The sequence below is a fragment of the Sinohyriopsis cumingii genome, chromosome 5 (genome assembly GCF_028554795.1).
Source record: "Sinohyriopsis cumingii isolate HCF-2022 chromosome 5, ASM2855479v2, whole genome shotgun sequence".
NCBI classification, from domain to species: Eukaryota; Metazoa; Mollusca; class Bivalvia; order Unionida; family Unionidae; genus Sinohyriopsis; species Sinohyriopsis cumingii.
This window is the reverse complement of record NC_142965.1, coordinates 38,100,833-38,123,166: the sequence shown is the minus strand read 5'-3', so window position 1 is coordinate 38,123,166 and position 22,334 is coordinate 38,100,833. Positions and strand designations below refer to the sequence as shown.

The following is a 22,334-nucleotide window of genomic DNA, read 5'->3' as shown; positions in this document are numbered from 1 at the left end:
TTTATTTGCAAAGTATGCAAAGTATGCAATAGGTCCCAATCACTTGCACCACCTACACCAAGTGTACATGTACGTGGTCTTTATTATAACTTTTGAACCCAGTATGGTTCTCAATCCATTCATAGCTGTATCTGATTGGAGCATTGACTGAAAGATGTTAGGAGCCAGGCCACTAAGTACATGTGCTCATATTTATACTAAATAAAATGGGATGTATATCCTGAACAACATATATTTGCTGATTGAGAAATTGAAGATTTATACCTTGATGTGTAATGTGTTTTCAAGGCCATTTAAATAATATATGGTATATGAATTTCTTGACAAAGGAATGTGCACAAAACCTTTTAATTCAGCAATGACTCAAACTTTAATTAATTTCGCAAGGAAAATTTCAGAGACTCTGGAGAATAAGCAAAGAAACTGCAGGTTAATATTGGATAATAACTAAGGTTAAATAGGAGTAAACTCCAGTACACTAGATAATTTAGCATGTCAGTGTTTTCTAGGGCGTAGTTTAGTGACTACTTGGCAAACTTATTCTTTAAAAAAATGAAAACAGACATCATTTGCCTAGTTGTTTTGAATTTGATATATCTCCATTCAGCAGGAAATGTAGCCATGCATCATTTGAGCCTTGACATGTACTTTCTATGTAAATCACCATGTCAGTGGCTTGTATCATTGCCTATAATTTACCTATAAGTAATGCATGTGCTACTTAATGTTAGATTATATTAAAGTACAAGGCAATGATACAAGCCCCATTCATTACTGGCAAACACTCTGAGACGTTTTGTTTAAAAATGATACACTGAGTCTCATAAGATGGTGTAGGTCTCATTAGATGGTGTAGGTCTTATTAGATTGTGTAGGTCTTATTAGATGGCATGGGTCTTATTAGATGGCATGGGTCTCATTAGATTGTGTAGGTCTTATTAGATGGCATGGGTCTTATTAGATGGCATGGGTCTCATTAGATTGTGTAGGTCTTATTAGATGGCATGGGTCTTATTAGATGGCATGGGTCTCATTAGATTGTGTAGGTCTCATTAGATGGTGTAGGTCTCATTAGATTGTGTAGGTCCCATTAGATGGTGTAGGTCTCATTAGATGGTATGGGTCTCATTAGATTGTGTAGGTCTCATTAGATGGTGTAGGTCTCATTAGATTGTGTAGGTCTCATTAGATGGTATGGGTCTCATTAGATTGTGTAGGTCTCATTAGATTGTGTAGGTCTCATTAGATGGTGTAGGTCTCATTAGATGGTGTAGGTCTCATTAGATTGTGTAGGTCTCATTAGATGGTGTAGGTCTTATTAGATGGCATGGGTCTCATTAGATTGTGTAGGTCTTATTAGATGGCGTGGGTCTCATTAGATGGTGTAGGTCTCATTAGATGGTATGGGTCTCATTAGATTGTGTAGGTCTCATTAGATTGTGTAGGTCTCATTAGATGGTGTAGGTCTCATTAGATGGTGTAGGTCTCATTAGATGGTGTAGGTCTCATTAGATGGTGTAGGTCTTATTAGATGGCATGGGTCTCATTAGATTGTGTAGGTCTTATTAGATGGCGTGGGTCTCATTAGATGGTGTAGGTCTCATTAGATGGTATGGGTCTCATTAGATTGTGTAGGTCTCATTAGATGGTGTAGGTCTCATTAGATGGTGTAGGTCTCATTAGATGGTGTAGGTCTCATTAGATGGTGTAGGTCTTATTAGATGGCATGGGTCTCATTAGATTGTGTAGGTCTTATTAGATGGCGTGGGTCTCATTAGATGGTGTAGGTCTCATTAGATGGTATGGGTCTCATTAGATTGTGTAGGTCTCATTAGATTGTGTAGGTCTCATTAGATGGTGTAGGTCTCATTAGATTGTGTAGGTCTTAGATGGCGTGGGTCTCATTAGATGGTGTAGGTCTTATTAGATGGCATGGGTCTCATTAGATTGTGTAGGTCTTATTAGATGGCATGGGTCTCATTAGATGGTGTAGGTCTTATTAGATGGCGTGGGTCTCATCAGATTGTGTAGGTCTTATTAGATGGTGTGGGTATCATTAGATGGTGTAGATCTTATTAGATGGCGTGGGTCTCATTAGATGGTATAGGTCTTATTAGATGGCATGGGTCTCATTAGATGGTGTAGGTCTTATTAGATGGCGTGGGTCTCATTAGATTGTGTAAGTCTCATTAGATTGTGTAGGTCTCATTAGATGGCATGGGTCTCATAGATGGTGTAGGTCTCATTAGATGGCGTGGGTCTCATTAGATGGTGTAGGTCTTATTAGATGGCGTGGGTCTCATTAGATGGTGTAGGTCTCATTAGATGGTATGGGTCTCATTAGATTGTGTAGGTCTCATTAGATTGTGTAGGTCTCATTAGATGGTGTAGGTCTCATTAGATGGTGTAGGTCTCATTAGATGGCATGGGTCTCATTAGATGGTGTAGATCTCATTAGATGGCATGGGTCTCATTAGATGGTGTAGGTCTCATTAGATGGCGTGGGTCTCATTAGATGTTGTAGGTCTTATTAGATGGCGTGGGTCTCATTAGATTGTGTAGGTCTTATTAGATGGCATGGGTCTCATTAGATGGTGTAGGTCTCATTAGATGGTGTGGGTCTCATTAGATTGTGTAGGTCTCATTAGATTGTGTAGGTCTCATTAGATGGTGTAGGACTCATTAGATGGTGTGGGTCTCATTAGATGGCATGGGTCTCATTAGATGGTGTAGATCTCATTAGATGGCGTGGGTCTCATTAGATGGTGTAGGTCTCATTAGATGGCGTGGGTCTCATTAGATGGTGTAGGTCTTATTAGATGGCGTGGGTCTCATTAGATGGTGTAGATCTCATTAGATGGCATAGGTCTTATTAGATGGCGTGGGTCTCATTAGATGGTGTAGGTCTTATTAGATGGCATGGGTCTCATTAGATTGTGTAGGTCTCATTAGATGGTGTGTGAACGCTTATGTTTCAGCAAAACAAATATCAAAAACATTGTCTGAATATTAAGAGGCTTTGAAATATTTTGCTGAATCATTTTGTTTTGGTCTTGAAAAAAAAACAGGTTTTGAAAAGACAGTATGTTCATTTAAGGTCTCACAGCAGATGTTAACCCAGTAGGTCATGAATCAAACAGAATCTAATACCCCACAACATAGCCTAGCTTGGCCTGATTTCACCGATAATATCTATATATTACTTATTACTGTGTAGCTTGGTTTGACTTCACCAGTAATATCTAGATATTACTGTGTAGCTTGGCCTGACTTGACCAGTAATATCTAGATATTACAGCGTAGCTTGGCCTGACTTCACCAGTAACATGTTGATATTACAGTGTAGCTTGGCCTGACTTCACCAGTAACATTGAGATATTTCTGTGTAGCTTGGCCTGATTTCACTAGTAACATTGAGATATTACAGTGTATCTTGGCCTGACTTCACCAGTAACATCGATATACTACTGTGTAGCTTGGCCTGACTTCACCAGTAACATCTTGATATTACAGTGTATCTTGGCCTGATTTCACCAGTAACATCGAGATACTACTGTGTAGTTTGGCCTGACTTTACCAGTAACATCTAGATATTACAGTGTATCTTGGCCTGACTTCACCACTAATATCTTGATATTACAGTGTATATTGGCCAGACTTTACCAGTAACATCTTGATATTACAGTGTAGCTTGGCCTGACTTCACCACTAATATCTTGATATTAAAGTGTATCTTGGCCTGACTTCACCAGTAACATCTTGATATTACAGTGTATCTTGGCCTGACTTCATCAGTAACATCTAGATATTACAGTGCATCTTGGTCTGACTTCACCAGTAACATGAAGATATTACTGTGTATCATGGCCTGACTTCACCAGTAACATCAAGATATTACACATTGAAGTTTGGCCTGACTTCACCAGTATCATAAAGATATTACACGGTGTAGTTCTGTATACACAGTGACAGCTTTAGTAAAAATTGTCAATACACTTGGTGCATACTGCAGTCCTTATTTACATAGGTGTCAATTTACTTGGCTTTGCAACGATTTCATTACTACGCAAATTTATGGATATGCTTCTGTTGAATGAATGGCTAGCATCGCATCATGTGTGAGACAAAGTGACATTGTCCCCCTCAAACTGTCAGTGTCCCCTTATTTTTAACAAATCCCCATATCTTGATCATGTTTGGAGGACAGAGATAAATAAGATGTCTTCCTGAGGCTGACAGATCAATTAAGGTGCAACTCTGAGTAGGACAATTACAGTTACATCACTTTTACACTGGGTCTTCATATTTTACATGTAGTATGCATCATCCACAAAAAACATGAAAATTGTACATTAGAAATTAGAAAGTGAATTTCCTGTATGAAATTAGTATGTTGGAAATTGAAAGTTGTATTGGGTGATGTTACAATAGCTTATGTACAATAAGTGACTCATAATGCCATGCATTTACAATACATTTTATGTTTTGTTTTGATTTCAGAGCAGGAGCTCATTGAATCCCTCCACTTTACCACACAGTGTCCAAAAGAGGAAGTGGAACTTTTAAAGTATCTCTATAACAGTAGATTGAAAAAGGTTAGTCTTGATTGAACTCCATGGTTTTGTATTTTCATATGAAAAAGGTTAGTCTCGATTGCACTACACCGTTTTGTATTTTGCATAGGGGTGAATGTCAAAATAATAAATAATTCCTGATATTTGAACATATAGTATCTAAAGTAGAATTCAAGAATGCTTATGTTGGCACGAGTCAGTTTTGTTGAAGATTCATTATGTACCAGATGCTGTATATAACTAGCTCAGTATGATAACCATAGAGTTTGAATTCAAAAATGTGCTCATAGTGAATACCCTGAATCAAAAACACATAAATATGTGACACATGACCACAGTGAAATTCAAAGTTTCAGCTTGTAATACCCTGAATCATAAACACATCAATATGTGACACATGACCACAGTGAAATTAAAAATTTCAGCTTGTAATACCCTGAATCAAAAACACATAAATATGTGTCACATGAACACAACGAAATAAAAAAAATCTGCTTTTAGTACCCTGAATAAAAACACATCAAAATGAGTCACATGACCACAATAGAATTAAAAATTTCATCCTGTTGGATGTTCTTCAGATTTTTTTATAGTGAAAAGCAAATTCAGGTACTCAGATCTCCATATGAGTATAGTTGTTTGAAAATTCATTTATTGGAACAAGGACAGGGCAAAAGTACAGAATTTCAACTGTTTTAAAAATATTTTGCCAAATCTTAAAAGGGAAAAAAAAACCTGACCTGTACAATTTTATTGTAAATAGAAGGATATTTAGTAGTTTGTGTATATAACCTATCCCGACTATTTTTTTCTTTGCATCTATTGTATTTGCACAAACATTTGATACAAAATATTGTCCTGTATTCCGAGATCAAACGGAAAGAACCTGCCCCGAATTTGTTAGCTCCCTTCCATACAAACAGGATGTGACATCATTTGAGACGATTAACGTATAAGAGTTGTATTCAATTTGTGCAGCGAAGTGTCAAGTAGAAACAAGATGGTTCAATGCGCAGCTCAAAATTGTGTGAATAATAGCAGTTCTGGAACAATCCTCAATTATTTTACTCTTTATTTTCCTCCATCTTTGAAAAGTAAGAAATTATCTACCAAATGAAATAACATTAAAGAAATGTTTATGCTTTTTCATTCATTGTTAACAACAGTAATTTATTATGCACGTTTGATTTTGTATGTAACTGCATCTGATTAATATGCATTTTTCTTCCACACTTACTTTCAAGACTGTTTTCCACTCTTTGTATAATAAACACATTCTGCATTCATCTTGTTTGTGTAATGTTGATAATCGAAAAATAAATCACTTATAATTGAAAGTCTGTGTGTTCATATAAACTCGTTAGATTTCTTATAACTACACACACTGGAACACCACGGTACAATTTTTTAAACAATTGTTATTGTTAACTTTATTGATTGATAAATCTGTTATACTAACATTATTCATTAATGTGGTAATTACTCTCAAACTTGGACCAGGCTGATTCGGTACAAATCACTGACTGATTCGGCCCATATTTCTGGCTGATTCTCCAAACTTCCAAGCTGATTCGGACCATGTGAAATGTTCTTCAGTTTAGTCCAGGATTTAAATGTGACATTTAAATATGTTTTTAAAGATGATCTTCTCTTTATGTCCCAAGTACGTTGAGCAGTTCAAATATGCATTTAAAGTAACAAAATATTGTTAGTATGCGTGATCATGGTATTGTTATATATAATAAAATAACGCAATCATGTTTATTGTGCATCGGCAATTTAGTAGTGAAATATTTTTTAAACTTCTTTTTCAGCTTTAAATAGTTTGTTTTATTGAGAAATAATAAAATTATGAACACTGACAAAAAAGAAGAAATAAACTAAATGATGGGCATAGTACATGATAGCTTTCAGAAACCGTCTGAATTCTGTGCATTAGCCATGATGCAGAACTCAATAGTGACCGGATTTCCTGACTAGGCATCAGTGATGCTTTTTATCGAGTTCAAGTATCATTCGTCAGTGGTTAGCAAATCTCAATGAAATAAATCAGATTAAATTGTTCAGTTAGAGAGATGATACTATAACCCTTTGGATTATTGACGGTCAGCAAGAATTTAGTCAAATTAGGGTTATAGAGGTCCATGCCATAAAGTTGTCTCAGGATGACTTTAGTTATTAGGTTGGAGCCCTTTCATTTATAAAACTGCAGATGTCACATCATGCATACACCCACTTTATTTTTCCAATTAAAATGCATTTAATGATTTGAAGAGCAGAGCAAAAGGGATAGATACCAGTTCTTTTTCGTTAAGTACAGAATCTGCTTCAAATGGAAAAGTTGAAAAGTTGCAAATTTGATAGATTTAGTAAGTTAAGTTGAAGAAAAAACAACAATAAATAAAGCCTTAACAACCACGTGGCGACATCTCAGAATTAGTATATATGATCCTTGGGGCGACTTCTCCAGGCGCAGTTGGGCGACTTCTCTGACCACCATATGGCAACTTCTATCACCTGGGATGAGTTCTCCCAGGGTGAGTTCTCCATAATTCATTGTCAACAATGCCAGTGTGTACACAGTGTCTCAAATGACGTCACACCCGCTATTTGTACAGGGGGAGGGAAGCGCGTCGTTCTATTCAAGACAGCTTGGGAGAGATGATCGGTTTTTCATAAATTTCTTCGTAATGAGTAAGAATAAAAGGTACAAATTTTCAGAAAATGAACCTTATACATATAGCAAATTATATATGAAGTTTGCACGAATTTCAGTTTTGCATGTTTGTCCCCTTTAAGGTGGAATTAAATATGTGTGATTTCTCACTTTAAAAATATAAAATCATGAACTGTTCAGATAGAAAAGTGAGGTGGGTGTAGGAGATGAGGAAGGTCATATTGTTCATCACAAAATTTGAATGTGATGCAGATGACAATTTGAGGAAGTGAAATTTTGTGGAGCATAACCTGTCTTTCTATGTTACATACTTTTCTGGAAAATCATTTCAGACATTGTGTCATCTGTCTGCATCAATAGATCAGAGTACATTCTTAAATTAAAACCAATTCTGGAAGAACTAATTTCAGTTATTTTAAGTTGCTGTGATTTGAAACATTTTAGTTTTAAATTTTAGTTTACTCATTAAGTGCAATTCAGTGAGCTTATAATATTGTGGCTAACTCTATTATTTTATTACAAGATTATTTAAAGCTTTGCCATTTTTTGCTTAAAGGCTGTTAAACCAAAAACTTCAAATCAGTTTAATTTCTTTTATGAATGAAAACTGTCTTCTTAAACTCAAAAGGAGATGCTTTGCCAAGAAAATGTTGATGAAATTTTGTGGTTCGTACAACCTTGAAAATTCCTTGAATTTAAGGAACAATCTTGAAAAATCCTTGAATTGAACAATGTTAGGTTTTATCTTGAATAGACATTGAACTTGTTGAAATACTCCTTTGAATCTGCTTAGATGTATATGATGGGATTAAGAAAACATTAAAACTAAATGAAATACATCACTTCTTAAATTTTAGATGTTTGTTATTTACAGTTTTTGCAAAACTATAAATAAATAAAAAGGGGACAAAACTAGGTGGATGAAATGTCATGTGTCTTGTAGTAGACATATATAGCAGTGTCCCTTTGTTATAGTGGCACACTAAGCACATTTGCAAAATGGATGACTATAGTCTGATAATACAAACCTGTTTGTTTTTACCCCCTACCGATTTCAAAAACGCGAACGTTTAATGTGATAAAAAGTGCACAGAACTAAGTCAATTGAATCATTGATTTATAATTTCTAACCTGACTGTGACCAGAATGGCACTAATGCTGGCATCCCCTGCACCATTTCATCCTTAATGGACTTTCCATACTAACACAACGCCATAGTGCATACACTATAGGCTAGGTTTTTTCCATCAGAAAACATAATGACGTAGTTCATCCTGTTCGGCAACAGCTGAATAATTGCGTAAATTACATAACGTTAAGAGTTTGGAATTATATCCCTCTGCATACATGAACATAGAAATTAAACCGCTTATTAAATCCACATGAAAAGCGTAGTTGTCATTTTCCTTTGCATGATTCGACATTGTAAATATCAGAAGCAGACGACTTACGTATGTACATCTGTAGTCATGATACACCCCATTGCTGAAAATGGACTTGTCCAGAAACTGGAAATGGATCTGAGCATGTCTGTCTATTGCACTGAAAACGTCTGTTAAGCATGAAACATGCATAAGATGACTGTGTTAGGGCCACTCTACTCAGAGTCAGGTTAGAAACTATAAATGAATGAATGAATTGACTAAGTTCCTTGCACTTTTTATCACATTAAAGATTTCCATTATTTAAATCAGTAGGGGGGGTACAAACAAACTGTTTTGTATTATCAGACTATAATTTAGTAAAAAAAATAGATGATCCAAAATGAATGACTAATTTAGTAAGAAATAGATGATCCAAATAGGAAATGGATGACTAATTTAGTAAAAAATAGACAATCCAAATAGGAAATGGTTGACTAATTAAGTATGAAATAGATGATCCAAATAGGAAATTAACTGTTTGCAGTTCAGATTGGGATGACTAATTTAGTAAGAAATAGATGATTCAAATTGGAAATGAACTATGTAGTTCAGAATGGAGCATGAGCCACTTTCCCTTGGAAAAGTGCAGCATGAAAACTTTTTAAGCTCTTAAAACGTCATGGAAACAAAACTCTTCAAGGCTGTATAGACTAAATAATTTATGCCAACAGTGTATCATTTTCAAAATAAAACAAAGACAAATTCAAACATGTGTAAGTTGATTTATCTGTATTTTTTCCTTATTATTTGCAGTATGATAAGCCAAAAGATTTCCACATTCCTTCTCCATTCTCCTGCCTCAATGGAAATCTGGACCTGATAGTCAGCCTTGCAGAGAGACATTACTACAACTGTGATTTTAGAGAATGTTATAATATAACATCAAGGTGAGTTCCAGGTGAATATCTAAATAGGAAATAGTCAGACCTTTTCAACTATTTCAGCTGTTTTATCCAGACACCCTGACAGACACATTTTTTTGTCTCATCTGCAAAGTATAGGTAATACAGAGGTGTCACTTTTCTGATTGCATTGTCACTGTTGGTGGTGGTGTAGGTATCAGGAGTTGGCTTTTACATTTAGCTCTGTTTGTTTGATACTGTTGCACGTAGCTATGAAATTTACTTGTCTGCTTGCCAGGAATTAGTATTTCTTCTTCAGATATGTTACCCAATTGTAATACCTTGGGAGAATTACTACTGCCTTGCAAATCCAGCCCTTCCAGATACTATCTTAGCTAAAAGGAGCTAAAAGTTCTTTGTCGACCTATGTGGCAGTCTTGCAGAGTGATCTCTACTTAGGTATAAGAATTGGCGGCAAAACCTAAGAATGTGTCATTTACTACTGGAGCAGAAGGCACACTCTCTATGGATGTAACTGCAGGGAGGCTTAGAGAGTGTATGTGTATTATGATTAAATAAGTATTCTCTAAGAAATATATTTTACTAGGAAAAATTGTTTTCTTGTTTAAATATGTTACCCAATCATAATACCTTAGGAGAATAGGTAAGAGGTGGAGGAAGAGTCATCCCCTTACTAAAGAGATACCATCTCCAGTCCCCTAAGGTAAATGAGACATTTTCTAGGTAATCCAACTGGAGTGGAGGTGACTTCATCTATCAGGGCTCAGCTTCAAATAGGAAAAAACTAGCCCCCATCACCACCAGGTCTAATCAGGCTCTCTGGGATGACAGATCTTGCAGATAAAAGCTAGAGAATATGGACTCTGATCTCCATCATGGAAACATATTTTACTAGGAAAAGTTTTTTTCTTCAGATATGCAACCCAATCATAATACCTTAGGAGAATAGGTAAGAGGTGAAGGGAGGTACATCCCCTTACCCTGGAGATATCATCTCTGGTCCCCTAAGGTGAGACAGATTCTATTGTAACCTGACTGAAGGTGACTCAATCTGTTGGGACACGGTTTCAAAAGGGAAAATTACACCCCACCCCCCAGCAAATCCAGCAGTAGTTGTGAAACCGGATCTTGAGAAGCTGTTGATTGACCTGGAAGGGTGACCTTTTCAGCTGCGGATGTAGGTTCTACCAGATGGATTGGACGCTTTGGGATGACAAATCACAGAGATAAATACTAAAGAATGTGGACTCCAATCTCCATCCCACAGCCTGAATGATGTCCATTAGCAAACAGTTCAAAAGGTGTCTTGTCCAGCCAGTTTAATACCCTTTGGGCATAGGGCTCATGATTTTGGCCATGCACAGGGGTGGTAAGAAGGTCAGATAAGTCCTGGGTTTGTCCGATATCCTCTATCCCGTGATGACCAAAGGTGTCAGCTAGCATGGAGTGGTAATCTTTGATTGTACTCTGTGCTAACTTTCTCCAAACGAAGAGCCAGAGGAGGAGATTAGCTATCTGTGGTATAGATGCCTTGAGAAGCAGGATGTTTGTTTGTGTACCATTGGGTGAAAATATGGCACTTGCCTTCTATGATTTCACAGTGGAGGGCTGTTGCACCCAAGTGATTCTCTCCACAAATGGTTGCAAGAATTGTTTAAGCCTAAGGACCTGTTTAATATGATCCAGACGTGCAGGTTTGGGAGCTCCAGAAAAGGATGAAACAACTGCCATGATTGTTGTTTGAGAAGATGAAGGAAAACCCGAATTTCTGTGGGGTTTCTGATGCAAGATTGATAAGGTCATAGATCCACAACTCCGCGCATCTGAGTGGTATGATGAGGATGAGGTGAAAGGCTGATTCCATTCACATTAGGAATCAGAGGTGTTGGAGGGTAGGTGTATGCATTCAGTTTGGTCCAGTCCAACAATAGGGCATTGACTGCCCAAGCTTTTGGGTCCAGGACAGGAGAGACAAATGATGGAAGTTTGGCAATCCACCCTGTGGTAAACAGACCCACCAATCAGGCACAGATCTGAGTGAGAACCGAGGGATGGAGAATCTGTTCCTTCTGTACTAGTTGATTGTTTTTATTACAAAGAGCTGGCCAGTATGTTGAGGCATCCTGGGATATGGTGAACATGTATGTGGCTATGTTGATGACAACACCACTTCACAAGGTCCTACATGTGATGCCAAGGTCTGGGGACTGGGGTCCTCCTTGTTGGAGATAAATCACCATTGTAGGGTTGGATTCCTCTTCGTCGTTTGAGACAACTATAGGGTTGATGGATAGAATAAGAACTCCTATGCCAAGCAAATATTCCTGCCACTGGTGAAATGCTTTCACAATGGCCAACCTCTCCAGAGGACCCCATTGGTTTCTGAGGAAACAGTGGCAATGCAGTAGGAGGCAACCTTGGGTCATGAGGTCAGCAGCAGCATTGAGTAAGCCTTGTAGGTGAAGGGATTACCATGTGGATATAATTTCCTCAAAAGTACGGTGCTACCTTGGGTCGATTCAGTGCCCGATCCTGAGGGAGACGAAATATGTTGCCTGTATACTTGAACATACCTAGGTGAACAAATCGTTAAGATGGTACTATGTTAAATATTTCATTGTTGATGAGAAGTCCAGACAGGTAACAAGGGCCATCATGTCTTGTTAGAACTAACTCACTGATGTTGCTGCAGGATGTTGTCCAGATAATTTGATGTTGCCGCATTAGAAATGGTCCAAATATGAATCATTACTTGATTTGTCATACGAGTGAAGACCCAGTGGCAGATGTTGAGCCCCAACTGGAGTGCCCAGAATTGGTATACAATCTTGTAGGTGAATCACCGGAAGATCCTGTGAGCCTTGTGAATAGAGACATGAGGGTATGCACCTTCTAAGTCCACAGTGATGGCAAAGTCTCCCTCATGGATAGCATTCACAAAGTGCTCTTGAGTTTCCAGTAGGAACCAAGGGGCATGGATGAATGAATTGTGGGTGCAATAATTGAGAAATAAATATACATAAATTTCAATACTCAGTTAATCAGTAGATAAATTATGAAAGAAAGAGAGACTGATTGATTGATTGGCTTCCTTATTATGTGCTACAAGGAGTATAATCAATCATTCAAAAATACCTACAGTTGTACATGTGAATTAGACAAGTTGACTGTATGCTGCTTTTTTTTAAATGCCTGGGTTGTAGTTGCTAATCAAGACAATTACTGATGCATGAACTTTTCTTATACTGCTGGCAGTCAGTCCAAGCTACCTCAAAGCCTGTAACATTCACCCCAGTAAAATAGGACAGCAATAGCGTTTGAAGCAGATTTCAGTAACAAAAACTAAAAGGTAAAATTCATCAACCATCACAGCAGTGCCCATGAGCATTTTTGTTCCTAATTAAGCTTTGATCGTGATTTTATCTCTGATTTGCTGAAGTGTTTATAAAACGAGTGTTCATCTATTTATCCCTAACACCCCACTTCTCACTGTTGATGTCCACCATTTCATAATAATTTTTCATAGGTCCTTTGGTAACCCATGCCTTCACTTGGGCTACATTCAGTTTTCTCCTTCAGATACGTTCCCTAATCACATTCACGTTAAGGATATAAGCCTGCTACCTCTTGAATCCAGCCCTACTAAAAGACGAAAATTCGTCTTTTCGGTCTATCTCATATAGACCAAAGGGCAATAACTCTTGCCCCTTACCTCCCCTTGCCACCGCCAGGTGTCACAAGTTTTTAAGCTTCGCTTGTATGGATAACACGTACATTATACCTCCAAACAATCCAAGCCATCTTAGCATTAAATATGGACCATCCAAAGTTAAATTTGGATTTATTGCGTCGGACAATCAGCGGCAGTGGAGGAAAATAATGTTGACAGGGTACAACAGTCCACTTTGGAACAGATGCGTCATTTGGTCCAGCAAAAGGGAGGGATAGACGGAATAAGTCGAAGAAAGATAGCATTGATGTCCTCAGTATACATCCGAACACAGCCTCCATTGCGAGCCTTGTGGGGGACGTTGGGGTCCCCCCTCCACCTAAAGTTTGTCATTTGCAACTGTCATTCTTCTACAGGTTGTATAAATTATTTTAATAATTTTTTTCAAAATTGAGTGACTTTGTCACCCTTACGGATTTTGTCTACTGAAGACCATGTTACACATGCTATCGCTGAACTCGTGTTGTCAATTAAGAGTTAACCTGACACTGACTAATTTTGCTTACTCCGTTAGTAACGGTTGTGGTATTAGTGAATTAATAACATGCTGCATTGCTAATTTGTGCTTTGTTTTCTTTTCTTGTGTCGTTTCAGTAGAAATGTCAACCAAATGCATGAAATGCAAAAAGTTCAAATCAAAAGAAGACAACCATGACTCTTGTATTGTATGTACCAAGATTACATCATCTATACCATGCAGCATGTGTAATACTTGGACAGAGCAAATGTGGGCTGATGTAGCCCAGAAGGCAGCAAAAGGGAGGGATAGACGGAATAAGTCGAAGAAAGATAGCATTGATGTCCTCAGTATACATCCAAAGACAGCCTCCATTGCGAGCCGTGTGGGGGACATTGGGGTCCCCCCTCCACCTAAAGTTCGTCGTTTGCAACCGTCAGCCACAGTAACATCAGCGGCAATTGAGGAAAATAATGTTGACAGGGTACAACATTCCACCTTGGAACAGATGCGTCGTTTGGTCCAGGAAACGACGATGCAGCTATTGACATCAGGCCAGATATTACCCTTATTTCCCTTGCTCGTTTCCACAGCTTTTTCTGACTCTTTGGGGGAATGTTCCTCCAATTTTAGGCTGCCCAGTGGGCGTAAGTCCCCCCGCATGTCCGAGCATGGCCTTTGGGCCTGTAAGTCAGGACGCATGGGGTTTTTACCGGATCCATTGGATCCATTTCATTATACAACCTCTACGTCACCGGCCGTCCAGCTGTCCCAGCATGGGGACCCTATTGCTAAAACGGTCCAACCAAATATGACTTTCGGGGATTTTAGTGATAAATCTGTCTGTCAAGCTGTACTGCCGGCAACATACCAATACTATGGCGGAGATTTTAGTGAGGAATCTATCCATCCAGCCAGGCCATTGGAGCAGCCGGTGCCGGTGATAGCAGGACCGTCACCAACATTCAGGCCGACCACAAGCCAGACAAACCAGCCGGCAGGGTCGTCCGTCCATATGTTCATGGCTTATCCACAAGGAAGAGTTAGTGACAGTGTTAAGGATGACGGAATCGCGTCATCTATGCCACCTGATATGCTCTATCCAGAAATGCAAGCTATTTCAGAACACGACTCGGCACACAGTGAGGGTGATGAAACTCCTGCAAATCAGCCGTACACAGATCCAACCATGGAACGGACTGAGTTTGGCTTCAAGGTGGCAGTGGAAGAAATTTATAGGGTGTTGGCAACTTCAGAATGCCCTCCACCTCCTACCGCCACTCAAGACTACAGAGTTAAGGCGTCTGTAGATCTTGACGGGGAGGAAGAGACGCCGTCCTTCCGGCTCCTTCCCCAGTTGGCAAAAATTAAGGAGATCAATGATCGTCTATCAGGACGAATAGGTGATCCGGGGAATGCTAAGGCATTCTTTTCAGAAAGCCAAGTACCAGCGACGTTCTCGGGTTGCTGGTACAACTCATTCAGACGCCTTCAGTACGGATCTTCCGGCCCTGGACAAAAATATGGCAGCAGTTCACATGTCCACTCCACTGTTTTAGAAAGTGGACAAAAATGTGTTCCATGCCACGTCAAAGCTAGTCCGGAACGTAGTCGCTGCGTCGTCAATGTTAGATTTGGCTTCATTAGCCATTTTCCGACTCGCAGAAAAATCTGACAATGACCACGCTTGGGAAGCAACGGCCCGGATCGCTAGAGTTATTAACAGGGCAGCTCACCATTCCATGGCTAATGCGTTGACTGCTTCTGCCAACTTAGACCTGATACGACATGATGCATGTCTGCGGTCCATGTCGCTCAAGCCCCATCATACTCTGGCTTTACGGATGACTCCGTTTGGGTCACCTTTACTCTTTGGAGGAAAAATTGAAGAAGTTCGGAAGCAGGCAGCTCAGGAACTGCCCCTCCAACTCACCACCCAACCCTCGCAGGCGTTTAGAAAAAATCAGCCCCAGCCACAGTGGAGGGATGATTGGCGGACCAGGGACAAGGGATCCTTATAATCAAATGTGCAGTATAGATCCCAACCCAGTGCCAGGAGACAACAGTCTAATCAAGCTAGGAGGCAACCATACAGAGGCGGTAAGAAACAAAGTTTCTCCGTCTTCAAGCCTCCTAACTCTAAAAATTGACATACCCTCTCCACCAACCGTGGACAGCCTACCTGTGGGCGGCCGCCTCCTGCAATTTCAGGACCACTGGACCACCTTTTTTCCTCAGAACGATTGGGTGATCCAGGTCATTTCGGAGGGACTTGTGATTTCATTTATCCAACCCCCTCCCCTGTCCTCCTCTCCCCTCTTCACGGACATACTGTCCGATCGGGGGAAGGATACCTTTCTACAGCAGGAGATATGGTCGCTCATAGAAAAACTGGCGGTGGAGATTGTGAGAAAAAAAACGCAATCGCCTGGGTTTTATTCGAGGCTGTTTCTTATCCAGAAGGAAAAAGGCAAGTTGAGGCCGATCATCGACCTGAGTCGCCTCAACCAATACATTTTACCACTGAAATTCAAGATGGAAACGGCGAGATCAATCCATCTTTCCATCCGGCGGGGCGAGTATGCCGTCAGTCTAGATATGACCGACGCATATTTTCACGTCCCTATCCATCCCGTGTCATGGAAATTTCTCCGATTCGCTTACCGTGATGCGGTTTATCAGTTCCAGGTCCTACCCTTTGGCCTCAACATCAGCGCTTGGGCTTTTACCAAGGTTATGGATTGCGTCGTCACCCTGTTCCGCTCAACTTCATCTACAGGGATGGCAGTGTACTTGGACAACATCTCCAGAAACATATGGTAAGTTCTATTCTGCTCAAAGGCAGAAACGATCTTTTAGCACTTTTAGATCATCTAGGCTTTCTCGTGAACTGGAAAAAGTCCGATCTCCGTCCACCCCAGCGTTTTGTCCATCTGGGTATGGAGTTTCTCACCGATCTGAATCTGGTACGGCTTCCTCGCGCTCGCGTAATCCGGATCGTTGAACTCGTCGAGTCTGTTTCCAACAGGACGTGGATTTCAGTGAGAGAATTCTTGCAACTCCTCGGATTATTCAATGCGGCAGCGGACTTGATCCCACTTGGCCGTCTTTTATGCGTCCCTTACAAATGACGTTACTGCCCCTTTTCAAGTCCCCTCAATCAAACAATAATGATAATGCGCAGATACGATCATTCCTGCATCAGTGGCACAACCCTGGTTGGATGTCCACGGGGATTCCTCTGGAGATGCCCCAAGTGGAGATAACGGTATGTACCGACGCCAGTACCTACGGTTGGGGTGCCCACCTGTTGCCGGACTTCGCTACAGTCAGCGGCACGTGGGAGGCAGGGGAGAGGCCTCTCCACATCAACCTTTTAGAAATGAGGGCTGTCATCAATGCCTTTTATTTCTGGAACGATCAACTCTCAGGAAAAACTGTCCTCATTATGTCAGACAACTCTGTGGTGGTGACTTACCTCCTCAAACAAGGGGGCACCAAATAACCAGACCTGTGCATTCTGATCTGGCAGTTTCTACGTTGGTGCGACAACCTCCACATCAACGTACAAATTAGACACATTCCCGGCAGACTTAATGTCTTGGCCGACACTCTATCCAGGAAAGGTCAAGTCATTCACACAGAATGGTCACTCCATCAATCAGTCTTTCTTCGGATTTGCACACTTTGGGGGCGTCCGATGATCGATCTTTTTGCGACAAGGTGGAATTGCAAGTTGCCCACCTTCGTCTCTCCGGTTCCAGACCCAGAGGCTTGGGCCGTGGACGCTCTGTCAATCAGCTGGGAGGGGTTGTGGGCATTCGCCTACCCTCCCACGGTTTTGGTACCGAAAATAATCCAGAGGTTAAGGGGTCAGAACTGTTGGATGATTCTGATTGCCCCTCTCAGATGGAACAAGTCCTGGGTCACCAATCTACTCGATCTAGCGATAGATCTACCCAGGAAGATTCCAACCAGCCCAAATCTTCTCAAACAACCGCGGTCACAGGTGTTCCACCCCTGCCCGTACTGTCTCCTTCTTCATGCTTGGCTCTTGTCCGGGCAGCCTTGCGAGACAAACAATTTAAACCTTCGATTGTGGATAGAATCTCAAGAGCAAGAAGGCCCTCCACTCTGAAGGCTTATGAGGGAAAGTGGCGTGTTTTCAGGGACTGGTGCCATATCAATAACATCGTCCCTTTGAGTGTCTCAATCCCTCAACTGGCCGACTTTTTTCTCTGGCTTTTCGAGGAGAAACAGTTGGCCCCAATTACTATCAAAGGCTACCGCTCCATGATATCAGACACATTCTGCCATCATGGTAGATGTGATATTGGGCATAACAAAGATCTATCAGATCTTTTAGACAATTTTGATTTCAATCGACCAAAATCCCTCACCCTGTTTCCAAAATGGAATCTGTCCTGGGTTTTAACATGGCTCAATTCAGACAAATTTGAACCTTTAGCCCACACTTCATTAAAGCTACTATCATACAAAACATGTTTGTTGATAGCCTTAGCTTCAGCATGCAGGGTGAGCGAGTTACATGCCCTTTCCAGTGACCCAATCTTTCTTCAGTTCAGATAAGATGGTTCGGTGGTCCTCCTGACGCAACCAGGCTTTGTAACCAAAAATAGGTTTCCATCCATTGGCAATCAAAGAATCGTCATTCGCTCGCTCTCTTCCATAGATAAGTCAAGAGCAGCAGCCATGCATGATCCTGTTCGTGCACTCAAGCACTATTTAAAATGCACAGAGGCGTGTCGGGACACACGTAAGCGCCTCTTTCTTCCGGTCAAAGCTGGTAAACGGGATATCACCCCTCAAGCCCTTGCTTCATGGCTAAAGTGGGTTATACGCTCAGCGTACTCTGAGGTCTCACAAGATCAGAGTCGCCTCATGAAGATTATGGCTCATGAGATTAGAGCAATCTCAGCGAGCCTGGCATTCAAACGCAATGTTTTGATCCGAGATATAATAGAAGCTGTTGGCTGGCATGCAGAGTCAACCTTCTCCAGTTTTTATCTCAGAGATTTGGCTTCGCAGAGGCAAACCTTGAATCTGGTAGGTCCGGTGTCGGCAACCCAGATGACCACCAGACCCATTTAAAACAATCAGCACAGCCTATCAGCTTCGCTGGATTCGCCAGTGAAATTTCATAGATAAGAAGATTTCAATAACTATCTTCTTAACCGTATATAGGGGTCACATATTACGTAACCCTAGGCTGTGTTGCTGATGACATTAGGAGAATGGGTTATCGTTCAAATGGGGAATCCAGCCATCATTCCCTAGAAGGTACCCGGGGTGGAGGTAGGATGCTCAGCATTCCCTCCTCCTATTACTTATTCTCCTAACGTGAATGTGATCGGGGAACGTATTTGAAGGAGAAAGCAAATTTTTAGTAAATTGTGTTTCTCCGAGAATACTTACCTGATCACATTACTTGAAAACCCTCCCAACCACCCCGCTATGTGAGCATCCTCGTATAATATATATTGCTCAGCTTAAAAAACTAGTGACACCTGGCGGTGGCAAGGGGAGGTAAGGGGCAAGAGTTATTGCCCTTTGGTCTATATGAGATAGACTGAAAAGACAAATTTTCGTCTTTTAGTAGGGCTGGATTCGAGAGGTAGCAGGCTTATATCCCTAACATGAATGTGATCGGGGAACGTATTCTTGAAGAAACACAATTTACTAAAAATTTGCTTTTTGTTTACCCTGTTTTGTGTGAGATGTCGAGGGACATTTGTATATGACTTAATGTTATGTTTACAGAACACAGGCTATATTGTGCAGATTGAAGTTAATCTTTTAAGCTTTAAAAAAGATAAAAATTAACATGCAAAGGTTGACATCTGCAAATTACTTTTGCTAGAAATGGGGTCAACATTTTGTTATTAAGGTCACTTTAGTCTGAATTAACTTTCTGTTTTATAATTAATGTTTACAGTCGCTGCTAGAGACCACTATGTCATTGTTGCTTACAGTCTGGTTAATTGGTACAATTATTACAGATGAATAATTGATATTTGTTCATGTTTTTTATATATGTGTATCAATTTTTTCATGTTCAGTATATATATTTTTCAGGGTTTTAGAAAAAGACCCATATAATTCCCTTTGCCTGCCATTACACATAGCTGTACTTGTGGAACTGAAGAGATCAAATGGTAAGTTACAGCTGCTTCAGTGGCTGTTTGAGTCATACCATCATGTGTTAAGCAGGTATATATTTTGAAAGATGTAGATAATAGTGATGTTACAGTGAGACTAATTTTATCATGATATTACCATTTTTTATGATACCATTTTCAATAGTATGATGTTTTAGTAACTTATTTAGATCAGTACTATTTGGCAATCAATGTATATTTCATTGCAGGGATCGTCCTGGGCTTCGCCAATGTCGCAAAATGCGATTTTTTTTCCTTATTGGCGACAAAAATATCCCATCTGGCGATTTTTTTGGCGACATACTTTTTGGTTATTTAATTTGTACATACAATCATGGATTTGGACTGAATAAATTTAAAGCCAGAACGAAAGGAAGCCACAAACTTGACTAAGCAATGCATTGGAATCAATCTGTTACGCAAACGATCCTTTGTTCTTATTGACAACCCTATCTTTACAGTGCATTGTTACATCATAATCTGCTTACGCTGACATCTGGGCTGAGTACTGTATGCTGCGATACAGTCAATCATGCTACCGCACTATACCTACAACTGACCGACTTCTGAAGACGTGAATAGAACAGATACAATTAATTGTATGGCTAATCCTTCTGTTTTTTTTTTATACATATACCAATACAATAGTTTTGCTGAACCTTCATAGAAAACTGATAACCTTTGAAGTACCGACTACTGTGTATACATACAAAGCAAATGGAAAAAATCTCAATCACAATTACATCTGTCGCCAGTGCAGCATTTTACTCATTGATCTTTTCCTTTTGCCATCAGTCCCGTGTTACGGCTGCAGAGACTTAAACTCCGCAACAAGAAATAGCAAAAAAAAAAAAACAGTTTTGCATAATTAATAATAATTATTTATTTCTCAAAATACAGGAGTGAAAGAATCCCTAAACTGGGTGTGAATTTACGCTTATATATACGGTCCAATATTGCCAGGTGTTGACTCGTGTAAGTTTCATTCGTGGGAATGGAGATCCTTTTTTTCTTGTCGAGAAAATTTATACAGCATTCAGTGATCATTCTTGGGATTTAGGAAGCAATTCGCTACAAGCTTTGTGAAGCTAGCCATAAAAGGGGGGGGGGCTGCTGAGAGGCTACTGGTGTCACATGTCAGCACTGAGGACTGTGAACGTGGATTCCGTAAGATAAACCTCATAAAAACTGACATCAGAAATAAGCTCTGCATCTCATCTCTCGAGAATTTAATGAGAATTAGCATGTACAGATGTGAAAAATTAGACTTTGAAACTGCATTCAACAAGTGGGCAGCCCTAAAATCGCGACGGATCTTCATGTAACACTTTGTAACATTTTGTTAATGCTTGTTGTAATTAAAGTATTAACTAATCCATCTTTTGTAATTTTCATTGCCTGTTACATTAATAGACTAAATTAACACTTGGAAAAATGTACACTACTTTTTTGGCGACACTTTTTGAAAATTGGCGACAAAATATTGAGGTTGGCGATTTTTTTGGCGACAGCTTTTTAAAAGCCAGGACCATCCCTGCATTGGTTGTTTTTTTGTTTTTAAATTGAACTGTTCTCTTCAGAGCACACTGCATATATACCAGGCCATGTACCATCACCATGGTTACAGCTTTTGGAAAATTCCATTGTTATTTCCACAGACAATTGTCTTTGGACTGTTGTTTTTTGTATCTGATTTACATGTATTGATTGAAAGGTACTAATGTTGATGATTCATCTGATTTACATGTATTGATTGAAAGGTACTAATGTTGGTGATTCATCTGATTTACATGCTGCTCTGTATTAGTTATCAGTATTGCATTAAATTAGAAATGGATTTATTGAGGCCTGGGAGGGTGTAACAGATTTTATAGTTTTGCCAGTCTGTGATATTTTCTACTATATTCATTGCACCAGATTAACAATGACACATCATGATTGAGATATGTAAATATTACTAGTATTCACTGATCTGCCACTGTGTAATGGAATGACAGATTGGGGTCTGTCTGTGTTCTCTTGAATCATTAGTAGAAAGAACAGGGTTGGTACTGATGTATTAGTTCCTTATGGGCTAGTTTAGACATGAATCTAGCACAGCATAGTATTGATGTATATTTTTAACTGGAAAATAAAACCTCAGAATCAACATAGGACGTAAAATTGAAGGATTTCTGAAATGTTCAGTCCACTACCACAAAATGCACCAGACATTTTACATGCCATCAAGATTGGAGCAGAGTGGTAGGTGGGTATTGTGTTAGGTGGAAAGTGCATAATAGAGTAGGTGGCAAGTTGGTATTGGGGTAAGTGGCAAGTGGGTATTGTATTAGGTGGAAAGCGGATAATGGGGTAGGTGGCAAGTGGGTAATGGGATAGGTGGCAAGCAGGTATTGTGTTAGGTGGCAGATAAGTCATGGGGTAGGTCAT

General features: G+C 39.8%; 1 protein-coding gene across 1 annotated transcript in view; it reads left to right on the top strand.

Moving 5' to 3' along the window:
* LOC149798969 (cell division cycle protein 16 homolog) overlaps nt 1-22,334 on the top strand; it is an 83,079-nt gene that overhangs the window by 19,645 nt on the left and 41,100 nt on the right. The window contains exons 7-9 of the mRNA XM_089957879.1: nt 4,501-4,595; nt 9,429-9,562; nt 19,822-19,901. Coding sequence (XP_089814005.1) covers nt 4,501-4,595; nt 9,429-9,562; nt 19,822-19,901 — 309 coding nt within the window. The remainder of the gene's footprint in view (nt 1-4,500; nt 4,596-9,428; nt 9,563-19,821; nt 19,902-22,334) is intronic.